The sequence below is a fragment of the Chiloscyllium plagiosum genome, chromosome 35, assembly GCF_004010195.1.
Source record: "Chiloscyllium plagiosum isolate BGI_BamShark_2017 chromosome 35, ASM401019v2, whole genome shotgun sequence".
NCBI classification, from domain to species: domain Eukaryota; kingdom Metazoa; phylum Chordata; class Chondrichthyes; order Orectolobiformes; family Hemiscylliidae; genus Chiloscyllium; species Chiloscyllium plagiosum.
This window is the reverse complement of record NC_057744.1, coordinates 8,240,222-8,259,212: the sequence shown is the minus strand read 5'-3', so window position 1 is coordinate 8,259,212 and position 18,991 is coordinate 8,240,222. Positions and strand designations below refer to the sequence as shown.

The following is an 18,991-nucleotide window of genomic DNA, read 5'->3' as shown; positions in this document are numbered from 1 at the left end:
TGGGATTATGAGAAGCAAATTGACCTGGAGTCCTTTAATGCCAACACATTCTATCAAATTCTGCTGAAGCAGTCACTTGCTGTGTCTATCAGATTAAGTCAACATAAGAATGAGGTAAGACATATGGTGAGCTGTGTACATTGATGTAGCCTCAGAAAGAGCTTTCAGTTAAACAATTCCCTCACATTTATATCCATTGTCTTTTCCAACACTGCAAATTATTTCAAAAGCAATTTTGTTGTTTCATAAAATTGCCAGGTGTGAGGTGATAACTTGGCTTCTTTTTTATTCATTCATGGAATTTGAGTGTTGGTCTGGAATTTATTGTCTATCGCCAATTGCCTTTGAGAAGTTGGTGGAGTTCCTTCTTGTACTGCTGCAGTCCTTGCTATGTAGGAACCTCATGATGCCACTAGGAATGAAATTCTAGAACTTTGACCCAGCAACCAGGAAGGAAGAGTGATATAGTCACAAATAAGGATGGTATGTGACTTGGAGGGAAATATTACAAATTGTGATGTTCCTATGCCTCTGCTGCCTTGTCATTCTAGATGGTGGAGAAAGTTTGGAAAGTGCTGCTAAAGTTGTGTTTGTGAAATACTGCAGTGTATTTTGTAGATGGTGCACAGGTGTGTTGGCGATGAAGGGATAGTATGTTAAAGGTGGTGAATTGGATGCCAAACAAGTTCACTGCTCTGTGTTGGATGATGCTGGGATTCTTAGCTGGTGTTGGAACTCCTGCACCCATCCCGTCTCCTGGCTTGAACTTCGTAGAAGGTGACAGGTATTGGAGAGACAGGAGGTGAGTTACTCACAGCAGAATGACAGCCTCTGACTTGCATTTGTAGCTGTGATATGTAGGGCAGCACGATGGCTCAATGGTTAGCACTGCTGCCTTGCGTCATGAGGGATGCAGACTCGAATATAGCCTCTCATGACTGTTTGTGTGGAGCTTGCACTTTCCCCCTGTGTCTGCGTGGATTTGCTTCAGCTTCCCCCACAGTCTAAAGATGTGCAGGTTAGGTGAATTGGCCATGCTAAATTGCCTCATAGTGTTTGGGGAGTGGGTTGGCAGTGGGGAATTGCAGGGTTACATGGATAAGGTAGGGGGTTCGTCGAGGTAGATGCTCTTCAGTTGGGGGAGGGTTTGGTGTGGTTTCAATGGGCCGAATGGGATTCTATGATCTATGTATAAGTTTGGCTATGTTCAGTTTCTAGTCAATTGTAACCTCCAGTGGGGCATTCAGTAATCATGAATATCATGGGGCAATGATTAGATGCCCTCTTGTTGCCCTCATTGCCTGACACTTGTAGTGAAAGTGTAACTTGATATTGCAATTTGTTAATTAATATTTCTGACTTGACACCGAAACTTTCACATCCATATTCAAGTATACTCACTTCTGTTCATTCTATTGACAACCCAATAGAACCATGTTTTGCATTTTTTAAAATTAAGTTTTCATTGTAAAAAAATGTAGGACATACATATCAGTGTCCTATGACCATTGCACAGAGGGAACCAAGAGTAAATATTAGCTTCAAATAAAGTATTAAGAAGTTCGATATAAAGATATCTTCTAAATCTCTTCTTGACAGGTGAAAACATTGTACCAAAAAATAGATCGGGAGACCACTTGTCTCAGGGAACTATGGATGGAGAGAATGCACTTCGCTGGAAGATGTGTAGATGTGAACAACAAAGACATGGAAATGCATGAGAAAATGTGCCTCAAGGTTGGTTTTTAAGACTGCCATTGCATTTTGAGCTTGTGGATGCTAATTAGAATAACTTACTTGGACTTTGTTCCTCTAGTTGCGTACTGTACAACACACAGTAAGCTTCTGTCACCAGCCCCAGTCTATCACAATCTCTTTCACCCCAGACCAGGTGGTGTCTCACCCCTGAAGTTCCTCCTTAAATATAATTTGCCAGGTCATCCTTGGCTGTCCCTTTCTTCTTCACCCAACTGGTGGTGTCCATTTCACTGCCGCTCAGGTAGCACATGTCCAGTAGATGAAACATGTGTCCTGCCAGTCTCAATCATCTTTCTGGCACAACATTGTGCACATGACTGTAGCCACTTCTTCACCATGTATGTCTCCAAGTGAAGCCCAAGATCTTAAAGAGGCAAATTTGATGGAAGATGTCTAACTTACGTGGCACATTATGATTTTATCTGCAATAAGTAATCAGTATACATATCATCAAATAGTATTGTGCCAATGAAAATCAATGCACAGGTCTTTCTGACAGGGTGCAACTAGAATGAGATGAGTAGATCTGAATGAGGAAGGAAAAATTAAACATGGGGACAAGGCTATGAGGGACTCCAGAGTTGTACGTTAGTCTCCTCCACATCTCCAGCTCTCCTCAAGTGGACAACCTCTCTCCATTGTTTCTCTATGTCCTAAACTCTTGACAGTTTTTAGGCTCCAAATTCTACCGGCTGTTGTTTAGCTCTAGCTTCTAGATTTTTAACGATTCCAACCTGAAGATGAGTCATGGACACTTGGAGTAGACCCAAGTAAATGCAGGGTGCCCTCACTTAAAGTTGGGGTGTTATTCCTAAAAATTGTCAACTTGTGTTAAAAAAACATAGTTTGAGGTGAAGCACTGACTCCTGTAGGAACGAGTGCTCACTGGGCTCTGGGCCACAGGCTGAGACTGTAACTGGTTCCAAGCCACACTGTAGTTGTTATCTGGTGGCGTGTTTCGGGGGATCCATGGCATCCTTCTTGCTGGCTACTGATGTCCCTTGGGGTCCACTTGGGCCATTTATTTGCTGAGAATGTGCTTCTTGTCAGGGCCTGGACATCCTTCCCTCCTCTTGGCTAGTGGACAATGGGAGTGTGTCTCTCTCTGATGTTGGTTCCTGTGGTGGATTGCAAGGGAGTGGTAGATGGGGACACATGGAGGAGGGGAGCTGCTGAGTCTTGTCTGGGCTGGACACTGGGGTGATGGCCTCTCTAGTCTGGATGACTCTCCTGCTGGCTGTGGGCCACAGCTTGTGACAGGGGCCGTGCTCCTCCAGCCACTGCCGATGGAAGGAAGGGGGTGCTGTTGGGGTGCTGCCAAGATTGTGGGTCAGGGTAGGAGAGGATGGTCTACCAAGCCCAGCACTGATCTGCATGCTGCAGATACAGAGAGGTGAGGAGCAGGGGATCTAGTACTGAAGCCTGTTGAGTGGGGAGTGATTAGTGTGGACCTTGGGTATGATGCAGCTCAATAAGAGACCACAAGCTAGAGGCTTAGGGTGGCCTGAAGTATTAGAGAGAGAGAGAGAGAGAGAGAGAGAGGGGTCAGCAATGGGTCCAGTGAAACACATCAGTAAACAACATTGAGCATTATGCAATTTGTGTGCCAATGATACGTTTGGTCCTAAGAACTAAGTGACATTATAGCAAAACAATGCTAAAAGGGGCAACCTTAAATAAGGATTGTCTGTATTTACGATTGCTGTTCTCCATGGTGGATTCTGGTTTTGCACGAGTGGAGCAAGTTCTAGTAGAAAAGTAAGAAAATAAAATAAAAGGAAATTGGCTAATTGAGCAAGTCCCCAGATCCCTCCTTTCCAAAAATATATTCACCTTTAAAATTGTTCCAATAATCATTGGTTGTAGAGGAAATGTTAAATAAACCATAACTAAGACTGTTAGCTTACAGAATGGGTTGCATACTCATTGTAGCTAATAGGAACTGTTGAGCTATATCTGTCAGACAGTGTGTGATATTCCTTTAATAGACATGCACATGATATCATGACCATATTATAGCATGTGACCTGATTCCTGATGAAGGGCTTATGCTCGAAATGCCGACGCTCCTGCTCCTCAAATACTGCCTGACCGGCTGTGCTTTTCCAGCACCACACTTTTTGACTGTGGCCTAATGGTGTATGGTCTCAGGCTTCATCTTACTGAGACCACTTGCGTCATGATACCCTGAAGGAAGTAGTCTACAGCATGTAGCTAAAATGTTCAGTACACCAGACGTAGCAGTGCCTGTGACTGTAATATATGTAGATACCAGGAGCTATAATGGTGTCAAATGAATCTTTCAGTATTATCCCATACCTATGGCACAGTAGCTAACATAAATGTAACCTAATCAGGTGTAAATATCCTGCAGAAGTTTAAAAGCCCATCATTGCCTGGTAAGTTGGATAACTTTCATAGCAGATTCTGAAGGCAGAGCAGATGAGGGTTAACAGCAGTGGCCGTTAATAGGGAGACAACTCCTTGATATCGTACTTGGAACCCAGCTGAATATGTTGTTTTTATAAATTGAAGACTTGTGTCTTGAATTCACATTCCTGAATGGGTTGGAATTGAAGACATGACTGGCTGAATCCATGCCTGTGTTATCCTTTCAGATAAGGACCGAGATTGAGAAGCGAAAGCATATTGGGGTGGAGTTTGAAGAGGTTCTGAACAGACAGCAGCAACTACTTCGCAGTGACTGGAGATGCCGAGAGGAGCATCACATCTCCTTCAACACAGTCCTGAGAGAATCAGTCCGGTTTCTGGAGGAACACACTGTCAATAGCAATGGAGACAAGATACTACCAAGCACCAGGTAGTGATCCTGTAAACGAAGTGTTGGCAGGTGGGAATGTAGTTGCTTTGGTGAAGTTAGTAGGCTACAAGTATTCATTGTAATTTTCTTCATTCATATACCATTCATAAAAGTTTTAATCTGTTTCTCAACCTCTTTTTCTGACACTCTGTTTCTCATTCTGCTTCTCTCTCTCTGCTTCTCACCCTCTGTATCCAGCAGAAAGTATAGATGGAGTCAGTGGATGAAAGGCTGGTTTGTGTGATGGATTGGGCTGTGTTCACAGCTCTCTGTAATTCCATGTGGTCTTGGGCACAGTATTTACCATACCAAGCTGTGATGCATCTCGATAGGATGCTTTCTATGGAGCATCTATAAAAATTGGTAAAATCATTGTGGACATGCTGAATTTCCTTAGTCTTCTGAGGAAGTAGAGGAGTTGGTGTGCTTTCTTAACCATAGCATCCATGTGGATGGACCATGACAGATATTTACTCCGAGGAACTTGAAGCTCTTGACCATCTCCACCTCAGCACCATTGATACAGACAGGAGCATGTCCTCCACTCCACTTCCTGAAGTTAATGACCAAATCCTTCATTTTGCTGACATTGAGAGAGAGATTGTTGTCTTTACATCATGCTGCTAAGCACTCTATCTCTTTCCTGTACTCTGTCTCGTCCTTGTTGAGATCTGACTCACTACAGTGGTTTCATCAGCAAATTTGTAAATGGAGTTAGAGCTGAATTTGGTTACAGTTGTGTTTGTATAAGGTGTTTAGCAAGGGACTGAGTATGCAGCCTTGTATGGCACTGGTGTTGAGGATTATCATGGAGGAAGTGTTGTTGCCTGTCCTTAATGATTGCTATCTGCGGGTCAGGAAGTCAAGGATCCATTTGCAGAGTGCTAGGTCTCAGAGATTTAGTTTATTCAGGAAAATGAGGTTTGGCACAAGATTCAACACAAATTTCAAAATGGAAATTATAAAAAGTCATAAACAATTTGCTAAGTAAAAATGACTGCAATGTCAAAGCAACAAACTGAGAATTTCCACATAACAAAAATCGTAATGGCTACTGTTCAAAAGTGTCAAGCAGCAGAGTTAACCTGATGAAACTCATTTCCAAAATTATTCCATTGTAATGTCCTCTTGCAGAGTTGCTGAGCAGTTTGAAGCATTGATATTACAAATGTCAGACGCCATCACAAGCGAGTGTCAGAGATTAAACGCTTGGGCTCTCCTGGGGGATGGAACAGGTGCCCAGCTAGTGAACAAGAGCACATCAAAAGCTCTCTCTAAGGAGGAACTCATTGGTAAAGAAAAATTATGTTCATTATCATTTCCCAGTTAAAATACTAGATTTATTTCTTGCTAAAGTATTGTAGAATGCTGGATGACTTGTGATAGTGAGGTGTGAAAACTGGCATTGATCAGGTGGGTAAACTGTTGGTATGGCTTTTTGAAAATGGTAATCAAAAACATATATATTTTGCTAATTCTTTGTATCTTTCAAGAAAGCCAGGAATGATTTTGACAATAGTTGTCAAATATATCAGTTACTTTAATTGTCTGTTAATATCTCATATGAGGAGATGTGCAATGAATGCATTGAAATGTTTATTTAAATATGCCAGATTTAGGAATATCCTGCACTTGGTGAATATCTACAATGCACCCTGACTTCCTACAATGCACTGGGGGAGGTACATGGGATGCTAATCACATAGACTGTTTTATGACAGACCGTTGATGAGATTCTTGAGTGTTCCTGCATCAATCCAGGCAAATGGAGAGTATCTCATCACACTCCTGAGTTGTGCCTGAAACCCTTTAATGAAGAATGGGTCTTTCATGAATGCAATCAAAAGACATCCCAAATTGATGAGTTAATATGCAAGGGGAAAATTGCAGGACATAGCACCAGTGAAAGAGAATGATTCCCTTAAATTCTATTGTAGATTGTATGGACCTACAACACACATAATTCCTGAACACGGAGCCCCATTCCAATTCTCCCCTCGCACCCCACCTCACCAGCATGACTTTTTATGTGGGAAACTGTGTCTTATTAACCAGATTGAGTTTTTTGAAGAGGTGAGAAAGAAGGTTAATAAACGCAGAGCAGTAGGCGTTGTCCATATGAACTCCAGAAAAGCATTCAGCAAGGTTCTGCGTGGTAGACTGGTTAGTAAAGTTAGATCACACGAGATCCAGGGGGAGCTAGCCAATTTGAGACAAAATTGATTTGAAGTTTGGAGACAGAGGGCAGAGGTAGAGGGTTGTTTCCCAGACTGGAGACCTGTAACCAGTGGTGTGCCAGAAGGATTGGTGCTGGGTCCACTGCTTTTCATCATTTATATAAATGATTTAGATGTGAAGAAAAGAGGTAAGTTTGCAGATAACACCAAAATAGGTGGTGGCATATTGGACAGTGAAGAAGATTATGTCATGGTAAAATGGGATCTTGATCAGATGGGCCAAAGAGCCAAGGGTGTGGCAAATGGAGGTTAATTTTGAAAAATGTAAGGCAAATCAGGGCATGAAGTGTACATTTAATGGCAAGATCTGGGGAATGCTGCTGAACAAAGAGAGCTAGGAGTGCAAGTGCATAGTTCCAGGAAAGTGGACTCATAGGTAGACAAGGTGGTGAAGAAGACATTTGGTATGTTTGCCTTATTAATCAATGCATTGTGTATAGGTTGGGTATGGGAACACTTCCTCATGCTTATGCTCAAAACGCCGATTCTCCTGCTTCACAGATGCTGCCTAACTGGCTGTGATTTTCCAGCATCACACTCTTGACTCTGACCTCCAGCATCTGCAGTTTGCACTTTCTCCCTATAGGGGTTGGGAGGTCATGTTGTGGCTGTTTGGGACATTGGTTAGGTTATTTTTGGAATACTGCATACAACTCTGGTCACTTTTCTATAGTGAAGATGTTATTAAACTTGAAAGGGTTCAGAAAAGATTTACAAGGATGTTGCTGGGACTGGAAAGTTTGCGTTATCGGGAGAGGCTAAATAGGTTGGGGCTATTTTACCTGGAACATCGGAGACTGAGGGGTGACCTTACGGAGATTTATAAAATCATGAGGGGCATGGATAGGGTAAATAGACACGGTCTTTTTCCTCGGATGGGGGGGGGGGTCCAAAACTAGAGGGCACAGGCTTAAGGGGAGAGGGGAAAGATTTAAAAAGGACCTGAGGGGTAACTTTCACATAGAGGGTAATGCGCATACGGAATGAGCTGCCAGAGGAGGTGGTGTAGGCTGATACAATTGCAACATTTAGAAGGCATCTGGATGGGTATATGAATAGGAAAGGTTTAGAGGGATATGGGCCAAGTGCGGACAAATGGGACAAAGTCAGATTAGGATGTCTGATCGGCATGAACAAGTTGGACCGAAGGGTCTGTTTTCGTGCCACATAACTCTATGCCTCTGCAGGTAGCAGGTATTGAAAGATACTCCAATTGTGAAATGTCAGAATGTTGTCATTTTAAAACTCACTTTAATTTCACATGACAGGAGCTGATGGAACAATCCGAGCCTGTGACCTCCTCCAGGTGGATCAGCTGACAGGGCTGGTCACTCCGCATCCGGATGCTGTTATGCTTCTGGCCAACAAATACATCATGCCTGTACCTGAAGGCCATTTCCTGCACCCTCAGACTGGAAAGGTGCTGCCTATTGCTGGCAACGTGTGTTACGATTCCACAAGATCTCAGCTTATCCCGTTCACGGACTCAACAGGTTACTTCCCCAAAGCAAAGAGCCAACTGTTAATATAAGAAAAAGATACATGTTAAAGAGCTGGAAATGTGTTGCTGGAAAAGCGCAGCAGGTCAGGCAGCATCCAGGGAACAGGAGAATCGACGTTTCGGGCATAAGCCCTGAAGAAGGGCTTATGCCCGAAACGTCGATTCTCCTGTTCCCTGGATGCTGCCTGACCTGCTGCGCTTTTCCAGCAACACATTTCCAGCTCTGATCTCCAGCATCTGCAGACCTCACTTTCTCCTACATGTTAAAGACCCTTGTAGAAACAATGCATCAGAGTCATCATGTGTGCTAATTAGAACAATTATATTTAACACAATACATGAAACATTTGCCCAATAACTTTGTTAGATACTGATAAATAAGGGAATAATTCATGAGCAATCAAGCTGAGCAGGGAGATGAAACTAGTAATTAGTTCAACTCAGTCATAGAATTATAGAGTGATGCAATGGAAAATATTTCTACCTTTTTCACACAGCTGCCCTATTACACCCAATGTCCTGCTTTTTTCCTATGGTCCTGTGAATATTCTCCCTTCAACTTAGTATTTATCTAATTCTCTTTTTGAATCTTGCTGTTTTAACCTGCTTTCAGCAACTTTTCATCCACTTCACCCTCTTTATCTTGTTCAAAGGCACTGAATAACTAAAGAATTTGAGGACCATTTCATGCCTCACAGAATTGTTCTATACACCTGGGTGAGACCTTTCTCATTCCAACCCCTCACCATCAGCCAACTCCACAAGGCATTATTCTCTTTTTTTCACTTGCTCTATTCCCCTGGATATTACAGAGGAACAAGTCCTCCTTTTTATTCATTTATCTAATATGGGTGTCACTGGAAAGGTCAATTCTTGTCCACTTTAATTGTCATTGTGAACATGGTGGTGAGATGTTTTCTTGAATAAAACTGTGTGGCTTGGTAGGTCAGAAGGCAAATATGAATGAAACACATTACTGTGGATCTGGACCTGCATATAGACTTGAGTAAGGACAGCAGATTTTCTGATTTAAGGAACATTAGTGAACCAAATAGATGTTTACAGCAAGAAAGTCAACATTTTGGCCTGAAATGTTGACTCCCCTATCCTCAGATCCTGTCTGGCCTCCTGTGCTTTTTCAGCTTCACATCTCTTGACTCTGGCTTCCAGCATCTGCAGTCCTTCGTGTCTCCAGGTGTTTATAGCAACCTAGTTATTACATACTGACCGTGTTCATTGTTAATTGTTATTACAAGTTTTATTTGATTAGTTAAATTTAAATTTCCGAGCTGCTGTTCTAGGATTTGAACGTGGGAATATCGGAGCAGGGGTTGGTCATTCTGTTCCTTGAGCCAGCTCCAACATTCTAAATCATGGCTGATTGCCTATCTCAACACCATTTTCCTGCACTATCCATATATCCCTTGATTCATGAGTATCTGGAAACCTGTTAATCCCTGTCTTGAAGATGCTAAGCTTCTATTGCTCTCTGAGGCAGAGAATTCCAAAGACTTACGAGACTCTGAACAAAGAAATTCCTTATCTCCGTTCTAAATGGCTTGCCTCTTAATGCATGACAGTGTGTCTAGATTCCCAGGCAGATGACACATCCTTTCTCCATCTATCCTGTCTACCCCTTTAAGAATTTTGTCAGTTTCAATGAGATCACCTTTCATTCTTCTACAGTCTAGAGAATACAGGCCCAGATTCCACAAACTCTCCTGACAGGACAGTTCCATCACCCGAGCAATTAGTCTTTAGATGCTTTGTTGCATTTCATCTATTGTTCCTGAGGTAAGGGGACCATAAATACGCACAATACTCCACGTCCTATCTTACTAAGGTCCCACACAGCTGAAGCAAGACTTATTAATACTGTACTCACATCGTCCTGCTTTAAAAGCCAGCAGCCCATTTGCCATCGTGATTGCTTGCTGCACCTGCAATTGACTTATAATTGTTGGATCATTAGCCCAGTCCTTGGGATTACGAGTCCTATGACAAATTCACTATGCTACTGCGCTAGAATTATACATAAAGCATCAGGTAAATGACTTTTAAAACAAAAAGCAAAAGCAGCTTTAAAAACCTGAAAGAAATAACCAGTGAACATTATAGAGTCATAGAGTGATACAGATCCTTCCATCCAGCCAATCCATACCAACCATATTCCCAAACTAAACCAAGTCCCACTTGCCTGCATTTGGCCCATATCCCTCCAAACCTTTCCTATTTATGTACCTATCCAAACGTCATTTAAATACTGTCATACATATACCATTTCCCCTGGCAGTCTAGGGTGGCACGGTGACTCAGTGGTTAGCCCCAGGGATTCAGGTTTGATTCTAGCCTCAGATGACTATCTGTGAGGAGTTTGCACATTTTCCTCGTGTCTGTGTGGATTCCTCTGGGTGCTCTGGTTTCCCCTCATAGTCCAAAGGTGTGCAGGTTAGATAGACTGGCCATGCTAAATTGCCCTATTGTGTTCAGGCGAGGTGGGTTAGCCATGGGGAATGCAGGGATAGGGTTAGCCTGAGTGGGAAGACCTTTAGAAGGTTAATGTGGGCTTGATGGACCAAATGGGCAGTTTACATACTGTGGGGATTCTATGATTCATTCTACACATAAATCATGGGCTGTGTAAAAAAAGTTGCCGTTCATGTCCTTTTTAAATCTTTCTCCTCTTACCTTAAAAATATGGCCCCTCGCTTTGAACTCTCCCACCCTTGGAGAAAGAATCTTACCATTCACCTTATCTATGTCCCTCATGATGTTATAAACCCTAACCCTAACCCTAACCCTATAAGGTCATCCCCCAACCTCCTACACCCCAGCCTCTCCTTAATACTCAAACCCTCCATTCCTGGCAATATCCTACCTGGCAAATCTTCTCTGATCCCTCTCCAACTTAATTATCTCCTTCCTATGTCAGGTCGACCAGAACTGGACACGATACTCCAGAAAGGGCCTCACCAATGTCCTGTAGAACTTCAACATGACTTTCCAACTCCTTAGCTCAATAATCAGGAAAGCAGAAGCTTGTTAATATGGAATGCTTGAAGCCAATCAGGAGGTGATGGCTTAATGGTATTGTCACTGGGCTGTTGACCTAGTTAATATTCCAGGGATCTGGGCTCAACCACCCACCTCCCCACCCCACTGCTCCCACGGTAGATAGTGGAATTTGAATTCATAGGAAATCTGGAAGTAAGTGTAAGTTTTTACCAGAACAACATTATGAGGTAAACCCACCTGGTTCACTCATGGTCTTAAGGTAAGGAAACTGCTGTCCTTACCTGGTCTGACCGATATGAGGCTCTCGGGTTATAACAATGTAGTTGCTGTCAAGGCAATAATGCTGGCCTAGCCAGTGGTGCCCACATTTCAGAAATAAAAATGTATAGCAAAAGGTTTCTTTGAGTGCCTCATTCAGTTTTGAAGGCAGAAAGCTAAAAATATACAGATGTCATTTAATTTTGCTGTCTGAGTAGTTGGTGCTGTACTATAACTGACATATTTATGAAGTTTTGGATTTATGCATATGAAGTAATCTCATTTTATTCCTTACTTTCAAATCCTAGGAGTGGCCTGTCAACGTGTGGAACATTTGATTCCATATGTGCCTCACCCACTGAATCCAAACACTGGCCTCCCAGTGAAGATTCAGCTAAGGAGCCTGCATCAGCAGTGCAAGCTGAGGCTGGGAGGACCAATTGGAGATGCAGCGACAGGCATTGAGGTGCCCATCTTGGCTGTGACCATTCATCTGAGGACAGGGCTGGCCTATCCATTGGGGGGAACGTACATTAGCCCAGCCACAAACATGTTGGCACCGATTGAAATTGGAGCACCTATCATCCATGAGAAGACTGGCCAGGTGGTATCCATCATTGGAGTTGGTCTGGATTCCAACACAGGTAACAGTGAAGGGCAAGTGATCTGTGAATGATGCTGCAATGTCATTCCAAAATAGAGAACATCCTAAAATGTAGCAAGGTTTGTCAGGGGAAGTGAGGTTGGGTTTGGATAAGGAGGGCAAAAGCATATTGAATAAGTTTCAGAATATACTGGAGAGGTAATTAAACGAAACAAGATTTTTTTTCCCCCTTGTACTTCTGGCTATGTAAAATATTTTAAAACTCACATGGTTTATTTTTCAACAATTAATGACAGTTGTCATGGTCATTATGACTACACCTAGCTTTGAATTCCAGGTTTATTCATTGAATTGAAATCTCACCAGCTGGCATTTGATCTTTTTTAACCCAAACATTAAAGCCAGCCTTTGCATTACTAGGCTAGTGATGTCACTGTTACATCATCGTCTGCTGTTGCTGTTGGCTAGAAAATATCAGAAGCGCAGCAATGGCTCTTTCTAAGCTAAATGTACATATTTACAAAGAGGCAGGGGTAGATCTTCAACACCTCACACACTCTTCACCATTCAATAAGGCGATGGCTGATCTGATTGTATATTCGCATCTGCGTTTCTGCCTATTTAACATTTTGCTCCCTTACTTATCAAGAATCCTCTTTTAAATTATCCAAGACTCAAGCTCTGTCTTAAATGGGTGACACCAAGTTCTAGATTCTCCCATAAGAGGAAATATCCTCTCCACATTGTTGCTGTCAAGACCACTCAAGTAGAGAACATAGGATATTGCAGCGCAGTACAGGCCCTTCAGCCCTCGATATTGTGCCGACCCATGAAATCAGTCTGAAGCTCACTTATCCTACACTATTCCATTTTCATCCAATGACCATTTAAATGCCCTTAAAGATGGCCAGTCTACTACTGTTACAGGAGGGGTGTTCCACATCCCTACTACTCTCTGAGTAAAGAAACTATCTCTGACATCTCTCCTATATCTATCACCCCTCAATTTAAAGCTATGTCCGCTCCTGCTAGCCATCACCATCCGAGGAAAAAGGCTCTCACAATCCATCCTATCTAACTCTCTGATTATTTTATATGTCTCAATTAAATCTCCTCTCAACCTTCTTCTCTCTAACAAAAACAGCCTCAAGTCCTTCAACCTTTCCTCATAAGACCTTCCCTCCATACGAGGCAACATCCTAGTAAATCTCTTCTGAGCCCTTTCCAAAACTTTCACGTCCGTATTATAACTGTATGCAATATTCCAAGTTTGGCCGCAACAGTTTTGTACAGCTGCAACATGATCTTGTGGCTCCAAAACTCAATCCGTCTACCAATAAATGCTAACACACTGTACATCTTCTTAACAACTCTATCAACCTGATTGGAACTTTCAGGGATCTATGTACATGGACACCAAGCTCACTCTGTTCATCCACACCAACAAGAATCTATCATTAGCCCAGTACTCTTGATTCCTGTTGCTCCTTCCAAAGTGAACCATGTCACATTTTCTAGATTAAACTCCATTTTTCACCTCTCAGCCCAGCTCTGCAGTTTATCTATGTCCCTCTGCAGCATCCTTCCACACTATCCACAACTCCACCGAACTTAGTGTCATTTGCAAATTTACTAACCCATCCTTCTACACCCTCATCCAGGTCGTTTATAAAAATGACAAACAACAGTGGCCCAAAACAGATCCTTGTGGTACACCACTAGTAACTGAATTCCAGGATGAACACTTCCCATCAACTACCACCCTCTGTCTTCTTTCAGCTAGCCAATTTCTGATCCAAACCACTAAATTACCCTCAATCCCATGCCTCCGCATTTAATGCAATAGCTTACTGCGGGGAACCTTATCAAATGCCTTACTGAAATCCATATACACCACATCAAACGCTTTACCCTCATCCACCTATTTGGTCACCTTCTCAAATAACTCAATAAGATTTGTGAGGCACAACCTACCCTTCACAAAACCATGTTGACTATCCAAAATCAACTTAATTTTTTCTAGATGATTAGAAATTCTATCTTTTATAACCTTTTCCAATACTTTACTCACAAACGAAGTAAGGCTCACTGGTCTATAATTATCAAGGTTGTTCCTACTCCCCTTCTTGAACAAGGGGACAACATTTGCTATCCTCCAGTCTTCTGGCACTATTCCAGTAAATAATAATGACATAAAGATCAAAGCCAAAGGCTCAGCAATCTCCTCCCTGGCTTCCCAGAGAATCCTAGGTTAAATCTCATCTGGCCCAGGGGACTTATATATTTTCACACTTTCCAATTGCTAACTCCTCCTCCTTGTGAACCTCAATCCCATCCAGTCTAATAGCCTGTATCTCAGTATTCACCTCAAGTTTGTCTTTTTCCAGAGTGAATACTGATGAAAAATTTTAATTTAGCGCTTCTCCTATCTCCTTGGATTTCACAAACAACTTCTCACTACTATCACTGACTGGCCCTAATCTTACTCTAGTCATTCTTTTATCCCTGATATACCTGTAGAAAGCTTTAAGGTTTTCCTTCACCTTATCTGCCAATGACTTCTCATGTCCCCTCCTGGCTCTTCTTAGCTCTCTCTTTAGGTCTTTCCTGGCTAACTTGTAACTCTCAAGTGCCCTAACTAAGCCTTCACATCTCATCCTTACATAAGCCTTCTTCTTCCTCTTGACAAGAGATTCAACTTCTTTAGTAAACCACGGTTCCCTCGCTCGACCACTTCCTCCCTGCCTGACAGGTACATATTTATCAAGGACATGCAGTAGGTGTTCCTTGAACAAGGTCCACGTTTCTATTGTGCCCATCCCCTGCAGTTTCATTCCCCATCCAATGCATCCTAAATCTTCCCATATCACATCAAAAGTGCCTTTTCCCAACTATAACTCTTGCCCTGCAGTATATACCTGTCGTTTTCCATCACTAAAGTAAACAAAACCAAATTGTGGTCACTATCACCAAAGTGCTCAGCTACCTCCAAATCTAACACCAATATGGTTTCATTACCCAGCACCAAATCCAATGTGGCCTTGCTTCTTATTGGCCTGTCTATATACTGTGTCAGGAAACCCTCCTGCACACAACAGATAAAAACTGACCCATCTGAAGTACTCAAACTATAGTATTTACAGTCAATATTTGGAATGTTAAAGACCCCATTACTAACATACCCTGGAGCAAGGAGGGGACATGAGAAGTCATTGGCAAATAGGGTGAAGTAACATACCCTGTTACTCTCGCTCCTGTTCAGAATCATCTTTGCTAACCTTTCCTCAACATCTCTGGAACTATTTGGAGACCTATAGAAAACTCCCAATGGGGTGACCTGTCCCTACCTGTTTCTAACCTCAACCCATACTACCTCAGTAGACGAGTCCTCAAGTGTTCTTTCTGCCACCGTAATATTGTCCTTGACTAACAATCCCACACCTCCCTCTCTTTTACTATCTTCTGTTCTTATTGTAACATCTAAATCCCTGAACCTGCAACAATCATTCCTGTCCCTGCTCTATCCATGTCTCCGAAATGGCCACAACATCGAAGTCCCAGATACCAACCCATGCTGCAAGTTCACCCACCTTATTCTGGATGCTCCTGGCATTGAAGTAAACGCACTTCAAACCACCTTCCTGCTTGCTGGTGAACTCGGTATGTTGTATGTTTCAATCAAGTTGTCTCTTACTCTTCTAAACTGCAGCAGATACAATCCTGGTCTGTCCAATCTTTTCCCATAAGTCAAAGCATTCATTTCACACATTAGTCCAGCAAATTTCTCTGAACTGACCTCAGCGCATTTACATTGTTCCTTAAATAAGGTGACCAATATTTTACTCTGCACTACAGAAGTGATCTCACCAATGCTCTGTATAACTGAAACATTGCCTCCCTACTGTTTTATCCAATTCTCCCTATGATAAATGCTGTCGGTTTTCCTCATTACTTGCTGTTCTTGCATGCCAGCCTTATGTGGTTCATGCACTAGGAAACCCAGATCCCGCTACATCTCAGAGATCTGCTGTCATTTCATTTTTATGATGTGGAGGTGCCAAAGTTGGACTAGGGTGGAGAGATTCAGAGGTCACATGACACCAGGTTTTAGTCCAACTGGTGAAGTCACCTGACCAAGGAGCAACGCTCCAAAAGCATATGATTTCAAATAAACCTGTTGGACTATAACTTGGTGTCATGTGACTTCATTTCTTTTTTAGCCTTCCTGCTGAAAGGACAATTTCACATTTCCCGATATTTCATAAACGTTTGACAAATCTTTGCCCACGCACTCAACTTATCAAAATATTTCACAATATATCACAAATAAAATTATTAATGATTTTTGACCATAATGCATTATCTTTTTTCATCTTCCTCTACACCTTTGTAATATTTTGACAATGTTCAGAGTCCATCTTCCTCTAATGGCTTTCTTTCATCTTCCAGCTCAGTGTCACAGCCCTCAGTTGTTGCAATCCAAGACATATCATCTCTAGAAATCATTTCTCTTCCCACCTCTACACTGGTGTTCCTGGAGAATCCCAAGGGTCTATCTCTAGCCCTATCCTCTTCCTCATCGACATTCTTCCATTTTGTAACATTATTCACAAATACAAGATCTGTTTCACAACACAAGCCACCAAGCTTTAACCCATTGCCACCTCCCTTGTCACCTCCACTGCCTCTGTGCTGTGTACAGCTTTTAAAATATATCCTCTGTGATGTTTTTTAAAATACTTGCATCTGAAAGAAATGAAAACTGCATTTATGTAGCACTATTCACATCTTCTCAAAGTCTGCAAGTGCTTCATCATCAATTATTTACTCCGGAAATTAGTCACTGTTTTTACAGCAGGAAATGGGTCTGGGTGGGTTGTGCTTCGGCAGGTCAGTGTGGACTTGTTGGGCCGAAGGGCCTGTTTCCACACTAAGTAATATGGGTGGCACGGTGGCACAGTGGTTAGCACTGCTGCCTCACAGCGCCAGAGACCTGGGTTCAATCTCCACCTCAGGCGACTGACTATGTGGAGTTTGCACATTCTCCCCGTGTCTGTGTGGGTTTCCTCTGGGTGCTCCGGTTTCCTCCCACAGTCCAAAAAGGTATGGGTTAGGTGAATTGGCCATGCTAAATTTCCCGTAGTGTTAGGTGAAGGGGTAAATGTAGGAGAATGGGTCAGGGTGGGTTGTGCTTCGATGGGTCGGTGTGGACTTGTTGGGCCAAAGGGCCTGTTTCCACACTGTAAGTAATCTAAGAAATGGGGCAAACAACCTGTGGACAAGATTTCACAAACAGCAATGTGATAAGCAAGTAATTTATCTGTTCTTGGTAATAGTGGTTCACAGATAACTTTTGGATAGTTTGGCAAGGAATGAACTTCCTGTTCTTCCTCAAGAGCATCATGGTGTCAAGAAAATAATGCTTCATCCAGAAGACAATACCTTTGACAGTGCAGCATTCCCTCATTGTTGTATTGAGGTGTCATGTTGGGCCATGTACTCAAGTCTTGCAATATTGTTTAAAATAGTGACCTTCTGGCCCAAAAATGAGAGTTATTCTTGAGCCAAACTGATACTTATGCAATGTAAAGGCTTTAAGTCAAGTATACTACCTTCCATTGTCACGTAGAGTCACAGATCAACTATGATAGTAGGACAATGAAATAAAGTACCAGTTGGTACACGTTCAGAATCCTATCTTAACAAAAGGGACAGATAATTGAGTTGGGGAAGATTATACACAAAATTCAAAATTTTCAATATTTTCAAAATGTATTTATTTATTTCCCTATGCCTTTCAAGTGTTCAAAATTGGCATTTTTTTTATTCTGGGTTAACGTAGGCAACAGTATCCAGATGCATTATCATGTCAGAAACATTGCACTTTTCAAGGGTTAATGGAACCCATAAAATGTCTCAGTTTATCTACTGCTAAAAGCCTCACTCATACTTTCACTAACTCAAGATTGACTATTCCAATACACTCCTATCTCCTTTCCGACATTCTACAGACTGACGGGCAGAGGGGGTGGGGTGGCCATGTTGGTAAGGGATGATATTCAGTCCCTTGCATGGGGGGACCTAGAATCAGGGGATGTAGAGTCAGTGTGGATAGAGCTGAGAAATACTAAGGGTAAAAAGACCCTCTTGGGAATTATCTACAGGCCCCCAAACAGTAGTCTGGATGTCGGATGTAAGTTAAATCAGGAGCTGAAATTGGCCTGTCGCAAATATGTCACTACAGTTGTTATGGGGGATTTTAACATGCAGGTAGACTGGGAGAATCAGGATGGTATTGGGCCACAAGAAAGAGACTTTGTGGAGTGCCTCAGAGATGGATTCTTAGAGCAGCTGGTGCTGGAGCCGACCAGGGAGAAGGCAAATCTGGATCTGGTATTGTGTAATGAACCAGAATTGGTCAGAGACCTCTAAGTGAAGGAGCCATTGGGAAGTAGTGACCATAATACAATAAGCTTCAATCTGCAATTTGAGACCATCGCTGAAGGTCTTGTCCAGAAAGATCTCGTTTTCTCGGATGAGCCTGAGGTCTTCGAGTTCTTTCGTCAGCGCTGCAATATGACAGTGGAGGAACAATGGCAGATATTTCTGTGTATAATGCAGAAGATGCAGGATCAGTTCATTCCAAAAAGGAAGAAAGATCCTATGAGGAGGCAGGGGTGGCCATGGCTGACGAGGGAAGTTAAGAAACATATAAAGTTAAAAGAGAAAAAGTATAACACAGCAAAGATAAGTGGGAAAATGGAGGACTGGGAAGCTTCTAAAGAACAGAGGATTAC

General features: G+C 42.4%; 1 protein-coding gene across 1 annotated transcript in view; it reads left to right on the top strand.

Annotated features, from left to right (window-relative positions):
- Positions 1 to 4,551: 4,551 nt before the first annotated feature.
- LOC122540545 overlaps positions 4,552 to 18,991 on the top strand; it is a 30,931-nt gene continuing 16,491 nt past the window's right edge. Inside the window, exons 1-4 of the mRNA XM_043676410.1 lie at positions 4,552 to 4,634; positions 5,714 to 5,871; positions 8,085 to 8,309; positions 11,899 to 12,234. Coding sequence (XP_043532345.1) covers positions 4,552 to 4,634; positions 5,714 to 5,871; positions 8,085 to 8,309; positions 11,899 to 12,234 — 802 coding nt within the window. The remainder of the gene's footprint in view (positions 4,635 to 5,713; positions 5,872 to 8,084; positions 8,310 to 11,898; positions 12,235 to 18,991) is intronic.